The 19,509-nt window shown below is 58.2% G+C and overlaps 8 protein-coding genes across 8 annotated transcripts in view; 4 read left to right on the top strand and 4 right to left on the bottom strand.

The window, feature by feature from the left end:
• Positions 1-1,094: 1,094 nt before the first annotated feature.
• SPRG_09382 (hypothetical protein) lies at positions 1,095-4,790 on the top strand (the record flags this gene model as incomplete). Its single annotated transcript, XM_012348476.1, has 20 exons — positions 1,095-1,498; positions 1,554-1,710; positions 1,765-1,977; positions 2,032-2,145; positions 2,189-2,311; positions 2,361-2,474; positions 2,537-2,617; positions 2,661-2,715; positions 2,763-2,848; positions 2,898-2,984; positions 3,038-3,183; positions 3,238-3,310; positions 3,370-3,623; positions 3,678-3,743; positions 3,790-3,859; positions 3,908-3,979; positions 4,029-4,244; positions 4,296-4,364; positions 4,411-4,506; positions 4,566-4,790. The coding sequence occupies 20 exons, from the start codon at positions 1,095-1,097 to the stop codon at positions 4,788-4,790; spliced, it is 2,721 nt and encodes a 906-aa protein (XP_012203866.1).
• SPRG_09381 (hypothetical protein) lies at positions 4,761-6,651 on the bottom strand. The gene is made up of 8 exons (XM_012348475.1): positions 6,405-6,651; positions 6,137-6,344; positions 5,890-6,091; positions 5,643-5,845; positions 5,458-5,590; positions 5,235-5,412; positions 5,056-5,186; positions 4,761-4,995 (listed from the first exon to the last, which is right to left on the bottom strand). The coding sequence occupies exons 1-8, from the start codon at positions 6,633-6,635 to the stop codon at positions 4,845-4,847; spliced, it is 1,437 nt and encodes a 478-aa protein (XP_012203865.1). The 5' UTR covers positions 6,636-6,651; the 3' UTR covers positions 4,761-4,844.
• A 427-nt stretch (positions 6,652-7,078) lies between these two features.
• SPRG_09380 (hypothetical protein) lies at positions 7,079-7,999 on the top strand. The gene has a single exon (XM_012348474.1). The coding sequence runs from the start codon at positions 7,127-7,129 to the stop codon at positions 7,955-7,957; it is 831 nt and encodes a 276-aa protein (XP_012203864.1). The 5' UTR covers positions 7,079-7,126; the 3' UTR covers positions 7,958-7,999.
• An 883-nt stretch (positions 8,000-8,882) lies between these two features.
• On the top strand, positions 8,883-10,122 carry SPRG_09379 (hypothetical protein). The gene is made up of 4 exons (XM_012348473.1): positions 8,883-9,037; positions 9,093-9,406; positions 9,451-9,589; positions 9,636-10,122. Exons 1-4 carry the CDS (start codon positions 8,944-8,946, stop codon positions 10,073-10,075), a joined length of 987 nt encoding a protein of 328 aa, XP_012203863.1. The 5' UTR covers positions 8,883-8,943; the 3' UTR covers positions 10,076-10,122.
• A 148-nt stretch (positions 10,123-10,270) lies between these two features.
• Positions 10,271-11,781, bottom strand: SPRG_09378 (hypothetical protein; the record flags this gene model as incomplete). Its single annotated transcript, XM_012348472.1, has 5 exons — positions 10,271-10,524; positions 10,574-10,871; positions 10,920-11,146; positions 11,205-11,357; positions 11,405-11,781. Coding segments are annotated over 5 exons (1,253 nt in total), but the record flags the coding sequence as incomplete, so codon positions are not given.
• Positions 11,782-12,728: 947 nt separating this feature from the next.
• SPRG_09377 (hypothetical protein) lies at positions 12,729-15,503 on the top strand (the record flags this gene model as incomplete). The annotated part of the gene is made up of 13 exons (XM_012348471.1): positions 12,729-12,944; positions 12,974-13,273; positions 13,327-13,469; positions 13,514-13,604; positions 13,652-13,935; positions 13,980-14,358; positions 14,406-14,490; positions 14,541-14,638; positions 14,681-14,758; positions 14,810-14,938; positions 14,996-15,036; positions 15,076-15,199; positions 15,242-15,503. The coding sequence occupies 13 exons, from the start codon at positions 12,729-12,731 to the stop codon at positions 15,377-15,379; spliced, it is 2,106 nt and encodes a 701-aa protein (XP_012203861.1). The 3' UTR covers positions 15,380-15,503.
• Positions 15,504-15,681: 178 nt separating this feature from the next.
• Positions 15,682-17,761, bottom strand: SPRG_09376 (hypothetical protein). Its single transcript, XM_012348470.1, has 6 exons — positions 17,218-17,761; positions 17,075-17,173; positions 16,789-17,020; positions 16,535-16,733; positions 16,181-16,487; positions 15,682-16,131 (listed from the first exon to the last, which is right to left on the bottom strand). Exons 1-6 carry the CDS (start codon positions 17,710-17,712, stop codon positions 15,727-15,729), a joined length of 1,737 nt encoding a protein of 578 aa, XP_012203860.1. The 5' UTR covers positions 17,713-17,761; the 3' UTR covers positions 15,682-15,726.
• Positions 17,762-18,371: 610 nt separating this feature from the next.
• SPRG_20755 (hypothetical protein) overlaps positions 18,372-19,509 on the bottom strand; it is a gene marked incomplete at both ends in the record, with an annotated part of 1,473 nt that continues 335 nt past the window's right edge. The window contains 4 exons of the mRNA XM_012348530.1: positions 18,372-18,486; positions 18,551-18,768; positions 18,827-19,282; positions 19,329-19,499. Of these exons, the coding sequence (XP_012203920.1) occupies positions 18,372-18,486; positions 18,551-18,768; positions 18,827-19,282; positions 19,329-19,499 (960 nt within the window). The remainder of the gene's footprint in view (positions 18,487-18,550; positions 18,769-18,826; positions 19,283-19,328; positions 19,500-19,509) is intronic.

The following is a 19,509-nucleotide window of genomic DNA, read 5'->3' as shown; positions in this document are numbered from 1 at the left end:
GTACCATGCGCTCCAGAACGCGCCGATCCATGACGTAGCGACTCGTCTACTGGTTTGTTGCGCCTCGTCGTGCATGCTGTTTCTTGCGTGACGCGACCGCTTTTGTCAACAAGTAAAACGTCAACACTAGTCAGGGGGAGGCCGATCTCCCGACACACCGGCTACTGTACTACAAAGCAGAACGGAAAGTGGCAGCCAAGCAACGTCGACTGACTGCTGCCAACGGCTGTACAGTCCTATATCAACGGGCTTTTCCCGTAAGATTAATCTTGCAAACACACATCGCCTTGTCCTGGCGTCGTGGTGTTGACGTGGGCTAGGTTCACACTCCGTGTCCCACCACTGTATGCGACCATCGGTCACAGCGAGCAACGCTTGTCCGAGTGGTCCTCGCCGCTCCTCCCACGCGCCGTTCTCGGCTCGATCTCGTCTTACACGCCCGCTCACGCAGGCGGGCTCGAGCGACTCTTGTCGAGCAGCAAGTGACATCGATGCGCGCCGCAGGATTCCCGCTCGAGCAGACGTACACCAAGAACACAGATTTGTTTGTATTCCCTTGAGACGAACGACCACCTTGAGCGTCCGTCGCGCCACCCAAGAGCCGACGGGACGCGCGTAGCCAGGCATATGCACACAGTCGCGTTAGCGCAGGCCGCATCAACGCCGTCTGGACCGGCTCCGGCTCAAAACGTCCAAGGGTAGCTGCAGCGGCGGCGGCAAAGCGCGCTTGCTGGGAGACGAAGCTCACGCTTGTCACCACCGCTCTGCTCGTCAAGCATGCTGATGACCTCTACGTCGCACAAGCCATCACGCACCTGGAAGGAAAAGCGAGTGAACGCGCATCAAAGGCGGCGCGTCGTTTCCGACTCTCGCGGCTCCGGGTCGCGTTCCTCTAGAGCCGTATACCAAGTTTGTTGATCGTCCATGGACGTTAGCAAACTAGAGAAGTAGAACCATCTCGCGACAGCGCGGACTGTAGCGGTGGCTGCAACCAATCGTGAGGTCGCTCGCGCCATCGGGCGGTGTGCATTGTCGGTTTTACAAGTTGGCGGGACGCGGTTACTCAGCGTTACGACTCGCAGACAGGTCGCACGATGCCCGAGGCGAAGCATGGACTGCGCAAGGCGACGACTATAAGTCTCCGCCGGCTCAAAGAGTCGCCAGATGTCGAGACGTTAACGCGCCCGGCAACCATGCCACCCGCGACACTGTCGCCGCTGCCTAGCCGTTCGTCGATGCGTGGCGAGGTGCTCCAGCCAACAACATGCGGCGGCGAGCTGAATGACGTGCTATGCCGCCCCAAAGCTGCCTTTTCGACGCGCTGTTTCGGCTGTGGCGGCCTTCCCGAGATGTGCCTCCACTGCTTCTCCAACTGCAAGAAGAACGATATGACCAAGTACAAGCAGAGCCTCGCCAAGGGTGTCGAGTGGCTCTTTGTGAAAGCCACGTCGCGGGCGTTTAGCCATCTCTCCGATACGATCACGCAATGGGTCTTTGGGTACTACTTCGCATTCCTTGCATCTCTCCGAGTCTTACTCCATCGTATGTACTAGCATGTGGAAGTTCTACTACCAACAGAAGAAGCTGCACCGCCAGTATGCGCTCCGGCTCGTCGAACGCCAATGGCTCAAGCGCGTCATGAGCTCGTGGCGCATCCAGGCGAACGATCGACGCGCCTACGGTGCGCTCGTGTATGCACAAGGCGAACATGTACGAGGCGTGCACGTGGTGTTCGCGCACTTGTAAACGTGCACGATTGGATAGACGCGTGTCGTGGCGCTCGAAGCAGAGCTCCAGTCGCTTACAGACACGCTCGCCGACCTCAAGCAAGAACACCAAGTGCGCGCGCACTTGGACGCAGACAAGATGGCCAAGTTGCACGGCCTCATTCAAGAAGAGAAGCAGCGCGTTGTGGAGAAGAACAAGGAGCTCGCTGCGATCAAGGGCCAGCTGGCCATTATGCAAGCCAGCTTTGCCGTGCGTTCACTGCATGGATGCATCTTGTTATGCATGCTGAGAGGAGGTGCCTAGTCGCTGGAAGCCAAAGCGGAGAAGGCTGAGATGCTCACGGCGCTCCAAGCCGAGCTCTTCGACTACAAGAAAGTGTGTTTTCAAATGTCCCACGAAGTTATTTCGCAAATGGAGGTACACTATTGTCTATATAAGCACTTTCTATGCCGTCTGGTAGCGCCAAGTGGAAGAATTTACGCTCTACGACGGACGTCAATACTTCCACGACATTTTGTCCAATGACTTGGTCCATTCCCTCGATTTGATGGAAAACCCACTCTTGTACGACCCCAGCTTCAAGGTAGTACCTCGATGCGCTCGAGAGACGATCTTGACGCGAGGTGCATAAGCTCACGAAAGACATGCGCCGGGAAGACCGCGAAAAAGCCAAAAAAGAAGCTAAAAAAGTGTCGCCCATCAGCTCGGCCCCCGTGGATCGCGCCGAGCGCATTCTCATGCAGTGGGTACGTGGCCACTGGATTATTGTTTCATTCACATATTTTGTACTATATTTTTATGTTTTTAGGTCAATTATCTCTTGCTCAAGAAATCTCCACCCGACTGGCTCAAGGCGACGCGCATCTCCAACTGCAACACCAATCTTCAAGTAGCTCGCCGAGTGGATATCCGATACGATATGCTGCGTGTAGGATGGCAAAGCGTATGCTGTCGTGACGCGCATCCTCCACGACGCCATGTGCAATTGTACAATATGACAATTGCCTGTTACAAAAAGGACATTTTCCTTGTAGTGCGGCCTCGAAAAAAGACGTTCGAGCCCGCACTGCAGCGGGAGAACGGCGTCGCACTGACCGACCAAGCGGCGGAGCGCTACGTGGTACTGTTGTGCTTAACACCCGAAATTGATAGGTTGATACGTTCGGTAGACCTTGATGAGCAACGAGAGTGACGACGAGCGACGACTCGAGCTCATGCTCAACACGATTGGACAGGCCATGTGGCTTCCCTGCGAGGTCCTACCATCCCTCGCCGTGCGGAGCACTTGACAGAACGACGACACGTGTAGCTCGTGAAAGCCCAGGACATTCTCGCCGGCGATAGCGATTTCAACTTGGTGCTGCTTGGATACCTCTTCTGCACGTCGCCGCCCGTCGTCGAAGACAACCACACGGAGCACTGCAATACGCTGATGCGCCAGCTCACGCTCGAACGGTACATTATGTCCCCATCGATCCCACGATCCCACGATACGCATGGACTGCGTAGCGCAAAGTGGCGCGAGTTAAAAGAAATAGCAGATGCCAACGACGTGACCAGCGACGTCTCGAAAAAGATCAAGGTATCAATCACCCTATGGATTGATGGAAATATTGGAAGCCACTCATTGTCACGATTTAGCTGGCACTCGCCCACTTGCTTGAAATGAAAAAGAGACTGGATACCGAGGTCAAGAAAGCCCACGACGGCCACGTCGTGTGGTGGAGGAGCTCCCGCATCGTCTTGCGCAAGTGCTTTTTAACGCTTTCGATGATGGCCCACGGCAAGTCGGGGTTTATGGTCGCCGCCGAAAAGACTGCGGACAACGACGGCTTTCTCCTCGTGCCCCGCGACCGCATGGGATCGATTCTGTTCGACCACGAAGACGCCAAGTGGTATACTGCTCTCATTTATTGTACTATACAACGAGTGACGTGGCATTGGATTAGGGAAATCGACATGCTCCAAGGCTACCTCAATAGCGTCTACAACGACCTCTCGCGCATCTACCGCAGGTACACAACATTTCTATCACACGTCGCTTTGGACAAACGCCGGCAGTTATGCGAGCCGTGGCGCCACAACCGAAGTCAGCGTCATGAGCTACGGCGGTCTTCTCGAACTGCTCTCGGTATTCTTACTCCAGTGGACCCCGACACAGTCTCGACGTATCGCGTAGGAGTGCAACATTCCCGACTCCAACTTTGCTCTCAAGGACATGGAAGCCATCTTTGCCGCCGTGACCGACACGGTTCGACTGGATGCCGGGGCATTTGGAGGATGATGCGTCACATTATTAGAAGACCGACAACAATGGCGACGGCGATGCGGTCAATGTCGACGTCAACCGCGCACTGCTGCCCGCGGAGTTTATTGAAGTGCTCATCCGCATCGCTCGCAAGCGCTATAGTGGCCCGTACAAAACCACAGCGCTCTCCGAGTCGTTTTGTCTTCTGGTCGACAACCAGATTCTGCCATTCGCGTACCAGAACGACGCCGAAAAGTTCCAAAAACAGGTCGCCAGACGCTGCGTTTCCAGATATCAGCATGCAGATTGGATTGTTTAGATGGAGTCGCCGGGGCTGCGCAACATGCTCATCAAGTACCAGGACGATATGAAGGCCCTCTTCACGCGGGTTCGTCTCGGACACAATCCTATTCGACAGGTCTGGTGCTATGCAGACAATTCTGGTAGTATTCGGCGGACCAAGGCAAGAAAAAACCAAGACGACCAAGATGACGGCGTATACCCTCATGAAGTTTGTGTCGGACCGCAGCGTATACATATCCATCATTTCAGGACTATTGCAACAGGCAAAATTTGTGTATTCTCGTAGCTCGAAGACGATGTATTTACGAACGAGCGCGCGCTCCAAGTTGTCGGCCACGCTGTCCGTGCGCGCGCCATGTCCAAGACCGAACTCATGCAGCAAGAGATCACGTTTGACGCCTTTCAAGAAACGATGGTCGCCATGGCGTGCCACAAGAACCCGGACCCGTACGTCTCGGTCGAGAACCGGTTTCAGAAATTTGCCACCATGTACATTGTGTCTGCTGCCTAACAGACAATATGTATATTGCTGCATATTTGTTTCGATTTCCATGTCGTGGCATCCTTACGACGACGTCAGGTGACGCCATACGACCAGCGTGGCCCCCACGGCAGCGTCGCTGCTCGCTGCCACGCGCAAGGTCGTGCCCGTGCGCTCTTGTACATAGTGGCGCAGGAGCTCATTGTGCACGAGCGCATTGCCGCTGCCTACCACGCTACAGGGTACAGTGTTTCAAGCATTGAACAACGCAAACTATCAAAGTATCAAGTGGTACCAGCGCGTTCGAAGCGACGCTTGGAGGTGCGCGGGGAGCAACTCAAAGAGGTTGTCTACGATCCCCTTGGCAATCGCTGCGCTCATGTCGCCCAGCGTCCAGTTGTCCATCGCCAGCTGCGACAAGATGCCCTAAGCAAAACGTTTCAACTGTTTTCAGAAGCAACATCAGTGGTGTACCGTCTCCAAGCCCGGCGTGCGCTCGCCCAGTAGCGTTGGGCGGCACGTGAGCGTCGTATCGCGCTTGGCCGCTGCAATCACATTGGCATACACGTCATTCGGCGAGAGGGTCGCGGACGGACACAGACATCTCGTCCACTCGATGGCGGACGCGACAAAGGCCGCAAAGACGTTGCCCCTACCCCTCGTCACTCAAAACGATCCCATGATACATGGCTCGTACCCTGTCAAGGCAGCGACGACTGCGATCTGCTGCGCGTCAAAGTACGGGCGCACTTCAAAGCTTCCGCCGCTGGGACTCGTCGTTGCACTGTCCAGCACAAACGCAAGCTGGGCCGAGGTTCCAATGTTGACAACTACAATATCCCATATTGTTATATCGTTGCAGAGGCGAGAGGAAGTACGTACAGAGCGCCGAGGTCGCGTCGAGGGCGGCGTCGTCGAGCAAGGCGGCCAGAGCGCACGGATGGTCGCCCATGGGCACGTACACAGGAACGCCCAGCGGGAGGCCAAAGACGGATGCTGCTGGCGCCGACGTCTCACCGACCACGCCGGTGCCCGGGAGGCGCACGTGCGGAAGCTTCTGAGCTGGAATCCCACAGGCGTCAAGCCTAAACAAGATAGCCGTGTTGAACGATCGCTCAAGACGTTGTACGTGGCAGGGTCCCAGGACAGCGTTGCGAGATCGAATCCGCCCCAGCTGAACGCGTTGGTCGTGTCCATGAAAGCGTGCGCCGGCGACGAGAGGCCGGCGAGAAGAAAGGCGACAAGGTCCATGATGGTGCCGCACGTGTCAAAGCGCTCGAGCGTTGCAGGTGCATGCGCAAGGATGTGCGCGTACGTGGCCAGGCCGTAGCCTACAAGAGCATATGATACCGAGGAGGAGAGGACCATGGGCGCACCGGACGCCAGTGGCGATGGCGACGACGATACTTCCGGGCCGACAAGGAAGGCCGCTCGGCGCTGCTGCAAGGTATCAAGAAACACTCGCGAGCAGCGCGTGTCTTGCCACGTAATGAGCTCCGACCACGGCAGCGGGTGCGGGGCGTCGGCAAAGTGGGCGACGGCCGACGCGACGTCTGCGGCCGACCACCACACGATACCGTGCATCTACGCGCGATACAAAGTTCGATCGAGCCGAGCGCTTGCAGGGAGTTGTCGGGAACGCACCTGGCCACAAATGGCAATGGCGTTGAGCTGGGCGGCGCCGAGCAACCCGATCAGCGGGCGCAGGGCCTCCTGCACGGCCAGCAGGATGGCCGAGACGGCGACGACCGAGCCAGGCGCATGGGCGATCGTGGCGCTGCTTTGGCCCAAGATCTCGTGCGTGGCCGTCGTGAGCGAGCACTTGATCGCGGTCGTGCCCACATCGAGACCGAGCACTACCAACGGCTTGGCCATTCTTTTACGGTATCCCACTCACTTTTTTCTTATTGCAAGTTGCACGCTACGATTGCAATAGCCAACAGTAGGGTGGCCATCTCAGCGCTTCTACGCGTGGTTCGCACATGCAGAAGCCTGTGACGCATGGAACACAATATCGGTTTGCATGGAAAGGACGGTGTCATTCGACGCAGACAAGAAAGTGCAATGTCGGCAGCATGACGTGGCACTATTTCCACATTGCACAATAGTCCATTGGCTGGAATCACGCAACTTGGTGGCATTGCCTCCACGTGTTGGTAGTTGCGCTGGCCCATAGCGACCCATGGGGAGAGAGTACCGATGCATTGATGTTGACGCACATCTGGTCGCAAACACCTCGTCATACGCAGCCGCGTGGGTGTACCTAGGTCTTCTTCTGGCCAAGATTCGACGGCCGCTGATTGGCCGTTGGGTTCAAGCAGACGGGCCAAGCCAATATCCAGAGAGCGAAGGAGGCGAAGGATCGCATGTCCGTGTGGCCGCTCGTGCTTCTCGCCACGATGGCCACGGCCATTAAGGCGCATGGCGGATCATACAACGAGTCGCATGCGCTGCACCTCGCGCGGCTCTGCGCCGTCTCGTACTGCCAGCACGACCACGTGGACCAGTGGAACTGTTCGCCGTGCGCGTACGTGGCCAAGCCGCAGCATCTGCACATCATTGCCGACGTCAAGGAGAACTTCCAGGGCATCGTCGGGTACTCGGAGAACCACATCGTCATTGCATTTCGCGGCAGCATGGACACCAAGAACTGGCTCGACAACCTCTCGTTCCTCAAGACACGGCCATGGAGCGATCTACCGGAGGTGTACGTCCACCAAGGCTTCTATTGGGTCTACAAAAGCATCGCCAAGCAGCTCTGGGCCGCGCTCTCGGAGCTACGCGCCACGTACCCACACGCGCCGATCATCGTGACGGGCCACTCGCTCGGCGCGGCGGTTGCGGCCATCGCGACCGTCGACCTCGCGGCGCAGCACAACGTCTCGGTGGCGCAGCTGCTCACGTTTGGCGAGCCGCGCGTGGGCACGAAGGGCTTTGTATCGCATTTGCTTTCGATTGTCCCGTACCTCGGGCGGGTCACCCACTGGCGCGACCTCGTGCCCCACGTCCCGTTCCACTGGCTTGGCTACGTCCACAGCGCGCAAGAGATCTGGTACACCGAAGACTCGAGCGTCTACACGTTCTGTGACCCGAACGACGGCGAAGATCCGCACTGCAACAACCAGTTCAAGGCCACGGCGAGCATTGCCGACCACTTGGTCTACTTGAACATCTCGATGAGCCATCTCTTGTGCTAAGCGTCGCTACGGCGGCTGCACACTAATGACGTTTCATGAAACAACACCAAGGACACTTGGGCTCTTGGGCATGATCAGGGCCCGAACCAAGGCGAGTCGGTCTCCGCACAGCTACATGGCGTGCTGTGAGCTCGCCTTGATGCGAGGGTTCAGGAGAGCGGAACTACGTGGTAGCTGCAAGGCACGTACGAGCAGCACCAAGGGCTCATAAACGTATGGACTCTTGGCAGCACGGAATGAATAGGACCGATGCAATCGATGCACGGAGGTGGCGGCAACAGATGTGGCGTTGAGGGCACGCAACCACGGACGCCTGGAAGCGCCTGTGTTCGCCGCTGTTCTCTCACGACATCTCACCAAGCTGATTGTGGACATGTAGGAGCCTGCTGCTTGACTTCTTCAAGCTGCATAATGCAAGCAGCAGATGAACCGACGGTCCGTGGACTTTAATTTACGTTGATCTCGACGTGGTTCATCCTTCGGTTGTCGGCGGCTACACCATCAAGGACAGCCACGCTGTGCTTTGCACAGTAGACCCTCAGTAGTTGACACACGTGATGCGACTCGCGATCCGAGCTGTCGATGGTCGTCGGCAGAAAGCCGAGAGGTCATTGGAGCGTCTGTAGCATGGCTACTGACTGCCAGCAGCGCCATGGCATCCTGCACCGCTCTCCATACACCTTGCCTCTGCTCTGTGCGCGTACGAGTAGCATGGTGGGTGAGGAAGAGGCATGCTTGGCACCTACGAGCTCTGCACCCATGCGACCGCCATCTCGTCGCCGATGATCTTTCCGACTTGAAGTTGAATTCAAGCCAATCGTTTCACGTGATGATGTATACAGCTCCTTGGATTGGTCTATAATCCGCCAATGGCATCGACGCCTGCCACCACCAGCATGTTCAAATGAGAGCACTCTTGAATCATGCTCGCTCGAACGACTCTGCTCCGAGTGCTTGGCCGGCAGACGCGGCGCCATGCGTCGACGATGTCGCTGCCGATCATCGACCTTAGCGACGAGGCGACTGCGGTCGCTGCCTTGGACGACGCCTTCTCGACGTTCGGCTGCTGCTACATCAAAGGTACACGTGTCGTCGTCCATCGGTTCTCCAATGCCATATCGTATCTCGCTCGTAGGCCATGGCATCAACCTTGAGAAGGAGAAGCACGTCATGAAGGCGGCGCATGAAGTCTTTCGCATGCCATCAGCGGCCAAGAAGCTCTGCGAGCGCCCGAGCCTCGGCAACGGCTTCATTCGCGGCTACATCGGTCTTGGCGGCGAAAGCGGAAGCGAGCTCATCGAGGTCAAAGAGGCTTTCTCGTATGGCTACGAATGGCCCAAGGACGTTGCGCCGTCCAACCCCCTCCAGGGTCCCAACGTGTGGCCGCCCTCGAGTGCGCTTGACGCGACGCACCAGCGCACGCTGCGGTCCTACTTTACAGACCTCGCGGTACCTCTCTCTCTCGTGCAACGCCCCTTTGCATACGTCTCTAGAACGTCTCGACGACGCTGACGCGCCACATGTCGGTCGCCCTCGGGCAGTCGGAGTCTTACTTTGGCGATTACGCCAAAGCCGGGGACACGATCTCGATCATGCGCGCCTTCCACTACTTCCCCTACGACAAGCTGCGACGTACGTACCATGTGTCTTTGGATGTGATACGAGTACATGCTTGTAGGCAATGCGTCCGACACCAACTTTGTCGGGTCGAGCCCGCACACGGACTGGGGCTTCCTGACGCTGATTCTGCAAGACCCGACCGGCGGGCTCCAGTTTCTGCACGAGAACGAGTGGATCGACGTGCCGTACATTCCTGGCACGATCGTCGTCAACGGTGGTGACTACCTCTCGCTGCTCACGAAAGGCAAGTGGGTCTCGCCGATCCATCGCGTCGTAAGCGAAAACACATCAGAAGAGCGCTACTCGATGGTCTTCTTCTACTACCCCGACTACGACGCGCGCATCCCCAAGCCGCAAAGCGCCACGAAGACAGCGATCGCCCAAGAAGCCATTACATCCACGCTCAACACGCTCGTCGACGGCTCGCTGGACCTCGAAAAAACCTCGTTTGGCGAGTACATTGCGTCCAAGTGGGCCCACGTCCAGCGCTCGCCGTAAGCGCTTGCAATATGCACCGATCTGCGTTTCTTTTCGGTCACGAAGTCGGTACCTTTGACAGACCCGCCATCTTGGGCGGGGTAGGGTAGGGGTAGGGTACGAGCTTGGCCCTGGATATACCGTGGAAGCGAGACAAGTGTGCGATGACGAGTCCCCATGCGTCGTATGTGGCGTGTAGAGTCGTTGAACGATCCATGCAGAGGAGAACTAGAATTAGAAAAGTGCTACGACGGCGTCCACAAGACTATTGACTAGCTCTGGATGTCGGCAATCTTGCCCGTGACCTGCCACGCCATCATCTTGCGGTCCCCCGACGTCGTAAAGAACGTGTGCGCTGGCCCTGGCACGATGCGCCGCACCGCGTCCGTGTGGCCGACGTTGGTCTGGGTCTTCCCAAAGACCGTCTTGTACTTGAACGACGGCAGCTCCTTGATCACAATCGAACCATCCTACATCCATCGTCCACATCACACGACGTATATGACAGACGAGGCGTACGTCGTGGCCCAAGAGCAAGAGCGGGCCGTCGACCGCGTCCGTGGTCGTGCAGAGTGCCAGCGCCGGCGAGTCCAGCGTCTCGGTGTACATGACCGCGAACGGCGGCGAGAGCTGCCACACGATGATCTGCTGGTCGTAGCCCGAGCTGATGAGGAACGGCTCGCCGTTGCTGACCCAGATCTCAATGTCGAGCACAATGTTGGCGTGGCCGCCCGTCGCTCGCGAGAGCACCGTGCCGCACTTGTACGTGGCCACGTCCCAGATGCGAATCGTGTGGTCGCGCGACGACGAGATCAGACTACGAACTGAGCGTCAGTATGACAAACTACCAAAAGGACGCGTTTACGCAGTCGTCGCGCCGAGCTGGACGACCTTGAGGCGCGTGATTGCGAGCGCGTGGCCTTCCATGACGCCCGCGCACGTAAAGGCGTTGGTCGCCGCGTCAAACATCCAGTAGGCGATGCGGCCGTCGGCGCCGCCGCTAAAGATGATGGGCGCGCCGGTTGCCGGGTGCTTGGCCATCGCAAGCGACGTCACGTTGCGGTACATGGCGAAGGGCATCTCGGCGCTTTGCTGTCGAGGACGTCGCGTGAGATGACATCGTCAAAAGAAGAAGGTGAAGGAAGCGTACCGCAAGTTCCATGGGCGGCATCGACGGGTTCTCGAGGTTCCAGCACTGGATCCTGCCGACAGGCACGTCGGGGATCGCCGGCGTCTGTTCTTCGTAGCCCACAAAGAGGAACGGGCTCTCGAGGAGCAAGCTCGAGACACCTTCCGTCACCTTCTGCACGCAAGCTGTGAGCGATATGGAGATGTACGTGGATGATGTACCTTGCTCTTCTCGACAGGCAGCGTGTCGATTTCAATCTTGCACTGCGGGATGACCGCGGCCTCCTTCATCGAGTCGAGCGCCCATAGGCGCAGCGTGCCATCGGACGACGCCGTGAAGGCCTGCTGGCCCCAGAGCGCGACGTCGCGCACCGTGCCATTGTGGCCGCTGGCCATGCCCAGGCGCTTGAGGAAGTGGGGCGCCCGGCAGTTGTCGCGCTGGCAGCGGTCGTCGAGGTGGAAGGTGCAGATCTCGCAGTGGGCGAAGCGGTTGCCGCCCGAGTAGTTGTTGTTGCGCCCGCCACGGCCGCGCCCACCTCGGCCGCCCCGGTCGTTGTTGCCAAACTGGTTGTTCCGGCCGCGGTTGTTGCCGTACATCGCTCTGCTGCCGGCGACTAATTAAACTCTATCGGCCACTCGGCGGCCATGACGCCTTTTTGGCCAATCATAAAAATGTATTCTTTTTCATCCTCGTCGACTTGACATTTGTATGTGGGTTTGAACATTAGAAATGAATGTGGACGTGGGTTTCGCAGCTCACGACGGTGGGGCGACCGAGCAGCTTGCCATGATGCGCGGGCAGGGACCAACGAGCGTCGCGTTCGCCTATGGCCAAGGATGCCATGCGCTCTGGACACATGCGCTGAAGGGGCGGCCCATGAAAGAAGATGCAGAACGCAAGTTTCCTGGCCGGTAGCGGCGACAGGCGAGCCACCCGTATCGTTCGACACGCGTCGGTGTCGAGCCAGACGCATACATGTAAAGGTGCAAGCTAACAACGCATGCATGATGGTGGATTACTTCCAAGGTACATTCCTCCAACGACGAAAGAACGTCACTGGGTTGGTCTGTCCAGCGGTCATGGGGTGGCAGGCAGACTTGACCCATCGTATTCCGACGCATGAACACGCAGTAGGCATGAGATCTGCTATTCTGACACAGTCTATCCAACAATAAGATCTTACTGTCCCCGCACTCTACCGAGCCTTCTCAGCCCCGCCAGACGCAGCAATAGGATCTTGGAGAAGGCTGGCTTAAGCCTTCTCGCTGTTGGTTTCGATAAAACGTCCACTTCACTGTCTTCAGATTTGATTGACGACGCTTGCCTCGTTGCCAAGTCGCCCGTCATGTGGCTCGTCGTCCTTCTGCCGACACTCTTGCACGTCGCCGCCGCGCAGTCGCACCAGTGGGTCGAGCATTTTGTACGTGTACTTCTTTGTTTGTAGCACCAACGCCCCGCTTTCTAGTACGGCTTTGTGCGTGGCGACAACTACCAGTACTTTACCTTCCACGGTACACTTGCGAGTCGCCGCCCTCGCCGTTTATCATGTTGTCGCTAGTGCCCCCGGGTGTCGTGCAGGTCGACGCTGCCGTCTCGTTGAGTCTGCTTGGTGACCGGACGCCGCCGGTTCTTTTGCTCAAGAAGAATGGTATTCCGTCCGAAGTCGACTATGACGTGCGGTGGAACACGAGTGCCAACGACACGTACATCAGCAACAGCATCCCCGACTCCAAGTACGCCAGACACTATGATGAGTGTCGAGTTGTACATTATTGTCGTTTGACGTGTAGACTGGCACGTACTTTGCAACGATGTGGGGTGGCAACATCATCGAGTCCATCAACACGTTCGGCGTCGGGCCGTCCGTCAACATGTGGTACTTTCTCGACTTTACGTTTCTCACGTGCGACGACGCCGACGTCACGGGCGCCGACTGCGCTGTCCACGTCGTCCCGACCTCCAAGCGGCATCAAGCGGCGACGCCCAGCTTGAAGCACGGCTCGGTGCCCGGCGACTGCATCGATGTCGGCGATCCGACCCGCGTGTTTTCCTTCGAGTTGCCATCGGCCGCCGCGGGGCTCTCTGTCTTTGTACGTCTTGCAACAAAACAGTGCAGTCGGACGACGTTCTGATGACGTATTAGCTCTTCCTTGACAAGACGCGGGGAAGTGTTAACTGGGCCCTGTACCACGGCCGCGCCAACCCGCTCGACGCCTCGGCCGTCGCCGTTGTCGCCAACAGCTCGACCAATTCGACCCAGTTGAGAGTCGACCGCCCTCTCCGCGGGTAGGACATGTTGTCCACAAATATACAATGCACACATTGTCTAGGACCTGGTCCATTGTGGTCTCGGTCACCGACGCGAACGGGTTCTGCTACAACGACGATGGCGTCCCCTTCTCGCTCGCGTGGATGACGACGGTGCGAGATCGTTGGAAATGCATCGAGATACAATCGCGTCGACGTAGCCCTGTGCGACGGGTGACGCGCTCTGCGTGGCCGACTACATGCCCATGGGTACGAACCGTGACAGTGCGAACGGCGTTGGCGACTCTGTCCTCGCCGCGTCGTTTGCGAGCCCAGAGCCTGCGGTCGCCAACGCGTCGACGCCAATCGGCTTTGTCGTCGACGTCCCCGCCATGTACGCGGGTGCTGCGCTGACGCTGCAACTCGCGTCCAAAAACCTCTCGCTTGCCAGCACCATCTACATTCGCGCCAACGGACTGCCGTCGCCAACGCTGTACGATTACCGGTAGGTGGCGCGGCGCCGTTTCGTTTACCAATGCGATAGTCTAGCTTTTCAATTGGCGCAGCGACCGCCATGGACGACCCGACCTTGCATCCGTACAACCCGCAGGCGCCGCCACCCCTCGCCTTTCCGCTGCTCAAGGCCATGGACGACGATGCAGCGATCTTTCAGCAGCTACCGCCCATTGTGTTTCCGACAGTCGACGCGACCTGGTACATTGCTATCGTGCCACCGCACTCCTCCATCTCGTCGTACGCCGTCGCCCTCAATGTGGCGAGTCTCGCGTGTCCGCCCGAGTACGCGTGCAGCAACCGTGGCACATGCCTTGTCGAGACCGCGTACCAAGGCCTTTCGTACGGCCGGTGCGCGTGCCACTATGGCTACGGCGGCCGCCAGTGTGAAGTGTCCGTTTACTCAACGTCCGAGGTACCGAGGTGACCCCAATCGATGTGCTTACTGCGCGGATGGGATAGCGCCTTGGTCGGTCGTGGCTCCTGCTTGGTTCCAACGCAGCCATTGTACCCGCGGGTGTGTTTTCGTGGCGCCGCAAGCTCTACGGTACGCAAGCACTGCTTACGCGATAGCAGCTTACGCGCATCCTTCTCTAGTCGAAGCTGTGCTCTTCTTTGGCCTCGGCGTCATCTCGGCCGTGTACCATGCGTGCGACCTGGAGATTTTTTGTCTCTTCCCCTATCCCTTTCTTCAGGTATAGAAATTATTGTCGAGCGACGTGATCGACCAACTGCAGGCGATGGATTTCGCGTTTACGTTCAACGCGATTCTGCTTGGGTTTATCCACCTCTCGGGCGCGTTCAAGCACGTCAAAGTACGTCCACAACGCGGTCCAACGTCGTTGGACGCATGCAACGACGACTAGGCAGCGATGCAGGTGTTTGTGCTCGTCTCGCTCGTCTTTATGACCACGCACAACGCGACGTCGATGGGCAACTGGCTCGTCATTGGCGTCGTCTGCGCCTGTCAGTTCATTGGCTCGTGGACCTACTACGTACTGCACCTCGTCCTTTGCTAGTCTTATACCATTGTGGACTGTGTTGTCATTTAGTTGACGCTGGCCGCCCAGCGCCTCACTTGCAGTCTTCCAAGGTACTACGACGCCACTTATGTGTCTCATGCGTCGCGTAGCGCGCTCAAGCGCTTCTTGTGGCACAGTGACAACTTTGAGTACCGGTACTTGCTACTGGGGCTGGCACTGTTTGGCGGCGCGTTGGGCTGCTTCTTTACCGAAGTCGGCACCTCGTACTGGCTCGTACGTTGATCGATGGCAGCAACGATGTTGATGACGCCTTAGATTCACTCGATCTGGCACTTGACCGCCATGTCGTCTGCATGCACATTTATGGCGTTGCGCAAGACAATCGGTACCGCTGCGTCGGCGCCGACGGTGTCGATGTGCTTTCGCACGACTACACGGTGCTCCTTCGCTTGAAAGCGAGTCAAGTCAACCCGTCCGATGTCACTCTGGAGATCAAGAGCCCCGCCACGCAGCCCGACCCCATGTGACGCGCCGATTCCTTTGTCTTTATGCAAGAATGTCACAAATTGTCCATACGTTCGTTCATCGTGTACATCAAGTGTCTCGACCTCGGTAGAGAGTCAATAAACGCTAGAGCTTGACCGGTACTGTGTCAATCGTACGAACAAAACCGACCAGCGTAACTACTCTCGTCCATACCCAAGCCCACGACAGAGGACATTGGTCGCCCCTATATGGGCACGGTGCATCGCAAGGCGTGGACAAAAATGGTTGAATTTTTCTAGCAGAGTCGAGGGGTCTTAGAGCTTCTTGGGGTACGGTCGATAGCGCCGCGCTCGCTTTTCGTCGAGTTTTTTAAAAATGTCGCGCCGCAAGTGCGGGTCGATCCTTGCCGCGCGGGTTACTTTGGTCTGCAGCGCCCGCAGTTGCCGCAACCGCGTCGTCTCGTCTGTCTGTTTGTCGTCGTCGTCGTCGTCACTGGCGCTGTTGCTGCTGCTGTCGCCGTCACTGCCGCTGCTACTTCCCTCCCGCGGCACGGGCTGGAGGCAAGGCCAGTACGGCGCCAAGTGTCGTCGCGTCGTCTCAATGGCTGCGAGCGCGGAAGCCATCGGCGGCTCCAAATGCAGCGCCGGCACGGCGTCCCCGAGCAGCGTTCGTATGCACGCCGAGGCGGACCGCGCAATCGACTGCAGATTGTACCCGCCCTATCCGGTTTGTTGGAATCGTTGTATCAATCTATCAACCCATATGTACCTCGAGCGCAAGCACGAGCTTGCCATGGGCGAGCGAGCTCAAGAGGTGCGTCATCGTCGCGTAGCCACCGGGCGTGAGCCGACAGCGGCCAAGCGGATCGCCCATCGCCGAGTCAAAACCGGCCGAGACTAGGACGAGCTCCGGGTCAAACGACCGAAACACGGGCATGAGCACGCGATCGAACGCAGCGAGGTACTCGGCGTCACCGACACCGCCGCCGGACCACCCGATATTGACGTTGAAGCCGGCGCCCGCGCCCGACCCAACTGCGTCTGGCGACCCCGTGCCGGGATAAAAGGCACCATTCCTAGTTGATGGTTAATATTGCCGTCGAAGATATAACACAAATGTAACCCGTCAAAGCGATGCAACGAGCAGTAGAGCACGGTCGGGTCGTCTTCAAACATGTGCTCGGTCCCGTTGCCGTGGTGGATGTCCCAGTCGACAATCAGAACGCGCTGGAGCCCGAGCTTGTGCACGGCCGCCTTGGCCGCGACGGCCACGTTGTTGAACATGCAAAAGCCCATCGCATGCTGCGGCTCGGCGTGATGGCCTATATATCGTGAGACCCAAAGATCCCAAACTATCAAGAAAGTATCAAGTAGTACCGGGGGGGCGCACGATCGCAAACGCGTTGCGGTACTCGTTCCGAACCACTTTTTCCATCAACGCGACGACAATGCCAGCCGAGAGATGCGCAGCGGTCTTCGAGTCGGCGCAACAGTACGTGTCGGGCGTCAAGTGATGGAAAGGCAACGTAAAGATCTCGTCGAGGTACTGCAGGTACTCGGGCGAGTGCACGCGCAAGAGGTCGTTCGGGTCCACGAGCACATCCGAGATCTGCAGTGTGTATGGTACGATTAAAGGAGTGCAACTGGACAAGGACAAGCGTACCTGCGTACACCGGTCGACGACGCCGTCGAGCTGGCACTGCGCGTAAATGGCGCCGATGCGGTCGGGGCGTTCGGGGTGCATGTCATACTGGTCGCGCGGCTACAAGGACATGTGTGGCAAGCGGCGAAAGCGCGGCGAAGGACCTGAATCTCGCGGTGGAGCTGCATGCGCGCGTCAAAGCCGATGGCCGTGCCCCGCGTGCGGCAGTCGTCGCTGGTGCGTGGCGTCGGTGCAAAGGCCGCGCCCTTCGCCGTCGCGCAGAATGAGCACGTCTCGAGCTGGTTGAGCTTGGTGCACACGACGCAGTTCCAGAGCGTGTCGTCGGACGGCGTTTGGTCGTCCTGCGGGTCGTCGTCCTCGCTCGCCGTATACGACGTTCGCCGCGAGAGGCTGTTCATGGCGCTCGGTAGATGCGACAACGAGCTGTAGATGTCCTCTTCCGACGCCGGGCCGTCGTCGGGCACGCCCGAGAAGAAGCTGCCGGGCGACGAGAAGCCATGCACCGAGCCGTTGAGACCCAAACTCACATACGAGTCCATTAAAAAGGGCGAGTACGTTGGTATATACGACGGAGGCAATGGGCTATACGTGGCGCTGCTGCTCGGCGTCTTGGCACTGCTGCTGTCGTCGTCGGCCATGGCGAATCGGCTTGTGGCACTGCGTCGTCGTCGCCGCGGCCGCCCGAGCCGTGAAACTAACGCGACGAGGTTTTTTTGTCAAGTCGAAAACACTGCGTTATATTCATTACCAGAGGTATGCAAATACAGAGGTATATAGAGGGGTTGCGTGTGTCTGTAGAACGCGTTACCCAATCCGTTGCAACCAAATATCGAATGTGCGAGGTATGTACAGCGAGAGGTAGCAATAAAACGGTGCGAGCCGGTGACTCTTCGGGCGACGATGCATCCCTCTGTTGAACGACAGGGTGTGTAGTAAATGGTGCAAAAGCAAGGTAATGCCCGGAGGAGAAGGACATTGTGTCCAACGCGGACAAGGTTAAACGGTTTATGCACCGATGTCGATGCCGATGCGTTCGCGTGCACACGGCGCTGTGGAGCCCAGCCAATGGACCCTCGTGCAAGCGTCCAAGACGACCACGTCGTGGTCATCGCGTGTGGGCATGGACCGTTTCTGGCATTGAACGCATGCGGCGACGTTTGGTTTTATGGGTTATGGAAGACGTTTTACTCGTGGCTATCTCGCTCGTCCACGCCAAGACGAACCGTAGTCGAGTGTCATTCTGTGATGCCATGGACAACTTGTCCTTTTTTAAAATAATAACAAAAAAGCAGCGACGCTAGTCGAACTGGAATTTGGACGTCGACGACGGTCGGCGCACGCGCTTGGTCGCACCGGGTGTCCCGGCCGCGATAAAGTTGTGTGTCTTGAGCAGCCGAAGGGGGATGTCGCGCCTAAAGCATCGTACCCTTTGCTCGTCAACAATATAACCGGTTAAGGTAATAGGCAGCACTCTACCCCACCGCCAGGTTGACGTTGAGTCGCCGTAGGAGGTCTTGGATCGCGTCGCGCTGCGCCGACGACGTGACCGCGCTTGAGATTGGATTCGTCGCATAATACATGAGCGGCGCTTCGACGGCCACATCGGCCGAGCACTTGAGATAGCGCAGCACGAGCTCGTACACGTTGCAGCGGCACGCCGTGTGGAGGTCGAGGAGGATGCTTGGCAGCGGCGGCTACCATGAAATCAGTTTACCCGATACAAGACAAGTTGTACATCGACAACGCACGTACCAATAAATAAAACGACACCAAGAGACCATCCGATTGCATCGCAAAGAGCACACGCGTCTCGTAGTAGGGCAGGTCGTCGCGCGTCACGCGGCGCGCGCGGCCATGCCCCAGCAGCGCAAGCCGCCAGTGCTCGATCATGGCGCCGTTCCAGATATCGCGGTTGACATGGAAATGCAGCTTGGAGAGCTGGTGCTGCACGGACGCCGGCTGCTGCGCGGGCGCCGTGTCGGCCGGCGTCGGGACCGCCACAAGGCCCTGGAGCACGACGTAGGCAATGTGGCGCAGAAAGGACGCAATCGACGAGTACGACTCGAACACGCGGAGCGGCTTGGCCTGGAAGAGGAACCAGAACGGCCCGCGGCGCCAGACCCACGCGACGGCAGCCAAGAGTCCGCAGACGCCCGTCACGAGCTGCGTCGCCTTGAAGTAGAACGTCGATGCAAACGCGTACCGCAGCTACCATACACGCGCGTGAGACCAGATCGATGCAAGGTCGGCGTACGAGCGCGAGCTTGGCCGACGCGTACAGCGTCGCAATGAGGCAGCGCAAGGGCGGCGACAGCCAAGGCACGCGGGCGCCGCGGAGGCAGTGCGCGGCGATCGCGACCCAGAGCACCGTCGCGACCGTCTCCGTGATGAGGAAGTAGATGGAGAAGAGCTCGACGTCAATGGGCTCGGGCGCC

The sequence above is a fragment of the Saprolegnia parasitica genome (genome assembly GCF_000151545.1).
Source record: "Saprolegnia parasitica CBS 223.65 unplaced genomic scaffold supercont2.44, whole genome shotgun sequence".
In the NCBI taxonomy this organism is placed as follows: Eukaryota; Oomycota; class Saprolegniomycetes; order Saprolegniales; family Saprolegniaceae; genus Saprolegnia; species Saprolegnia parasitica.
Note: the sequence above shows the minus strand (reverse complement) of the source record. Positions and strands in the feature narration are given on the sequence as shown.

Bases quoted from the DNA above. Each gene is read 5' to 3' on its own strand.
- SPRG_09379 (XM_012348473.1), top strand. From the start codon at position 8,944: ATGTCGCTGCCGATCATCGACCTTAGCGACGAGGCGACTGCGGTCGCT. The intron at 9,038-9,092 runs GTACACGTGTCG...TCTCGCTCGTAG, and splicing joins CGGCTGCTGCTACATCAAAG to GCCATGGCATCAACCTTGAG. The intron at 9,407-9,450 runs GTACCTCTCTCT...ATACGTCTCTAG, and splicing joins CCTACTTTACAGACCTCGCG to AACGTCTCGACGACGCTGAC.
- SPRG_09380 (XM_012348474.1), top strand. From the start codon at position 7,127: ATGTCCGTGTGGCCGCTCGTGCTTCTCGCCACGATGGCCACGGCCATT.
- SPRG_09381 (XM_012348475.1), bottom strand. From the start codon at position 6,635: ATGGCCAAGCCGTTGGTAGTGCTCGGTCTCGATGTGGGCACGACCGCG. The intron at 5,413-5,457 runs GTACGAGCCATG...GACGAGGGGTAG, and splicing joins GTCGTCGCTGCCTTGACAGG to GGGCAACGTCTTTGCGGCCT. The intron at 4,996-5,055 runs GTACCACTTGAT...TGTACCCTGTAG, and splicing joins GCGTCGCTTCGAACGCGCTG to CGTGGTAGGCAGCGGCAATG.
- SPRG_09376 (XM_012348470.1), bottom strand. From the start codon at position 17,712: ATGGCCGACGACGACAGCAGCAGTGCCAAGACGCCGAGCAGCAGCGCC. The intron at 17,021-17,074 runs GTACGCTTGTCC...TACACACTGCAG, and splicing joins TCGTCGACCGGTGTACGCAG to ATCTCGGATGTGCTCGTGGA. The intron at 16,734-16,788 runs GTACTACTTGAT...CACGATATATAG, and splicing joins TGCGATCGTGCGCCCCCCCG to GCCATCACGCCGAGCCGCAG.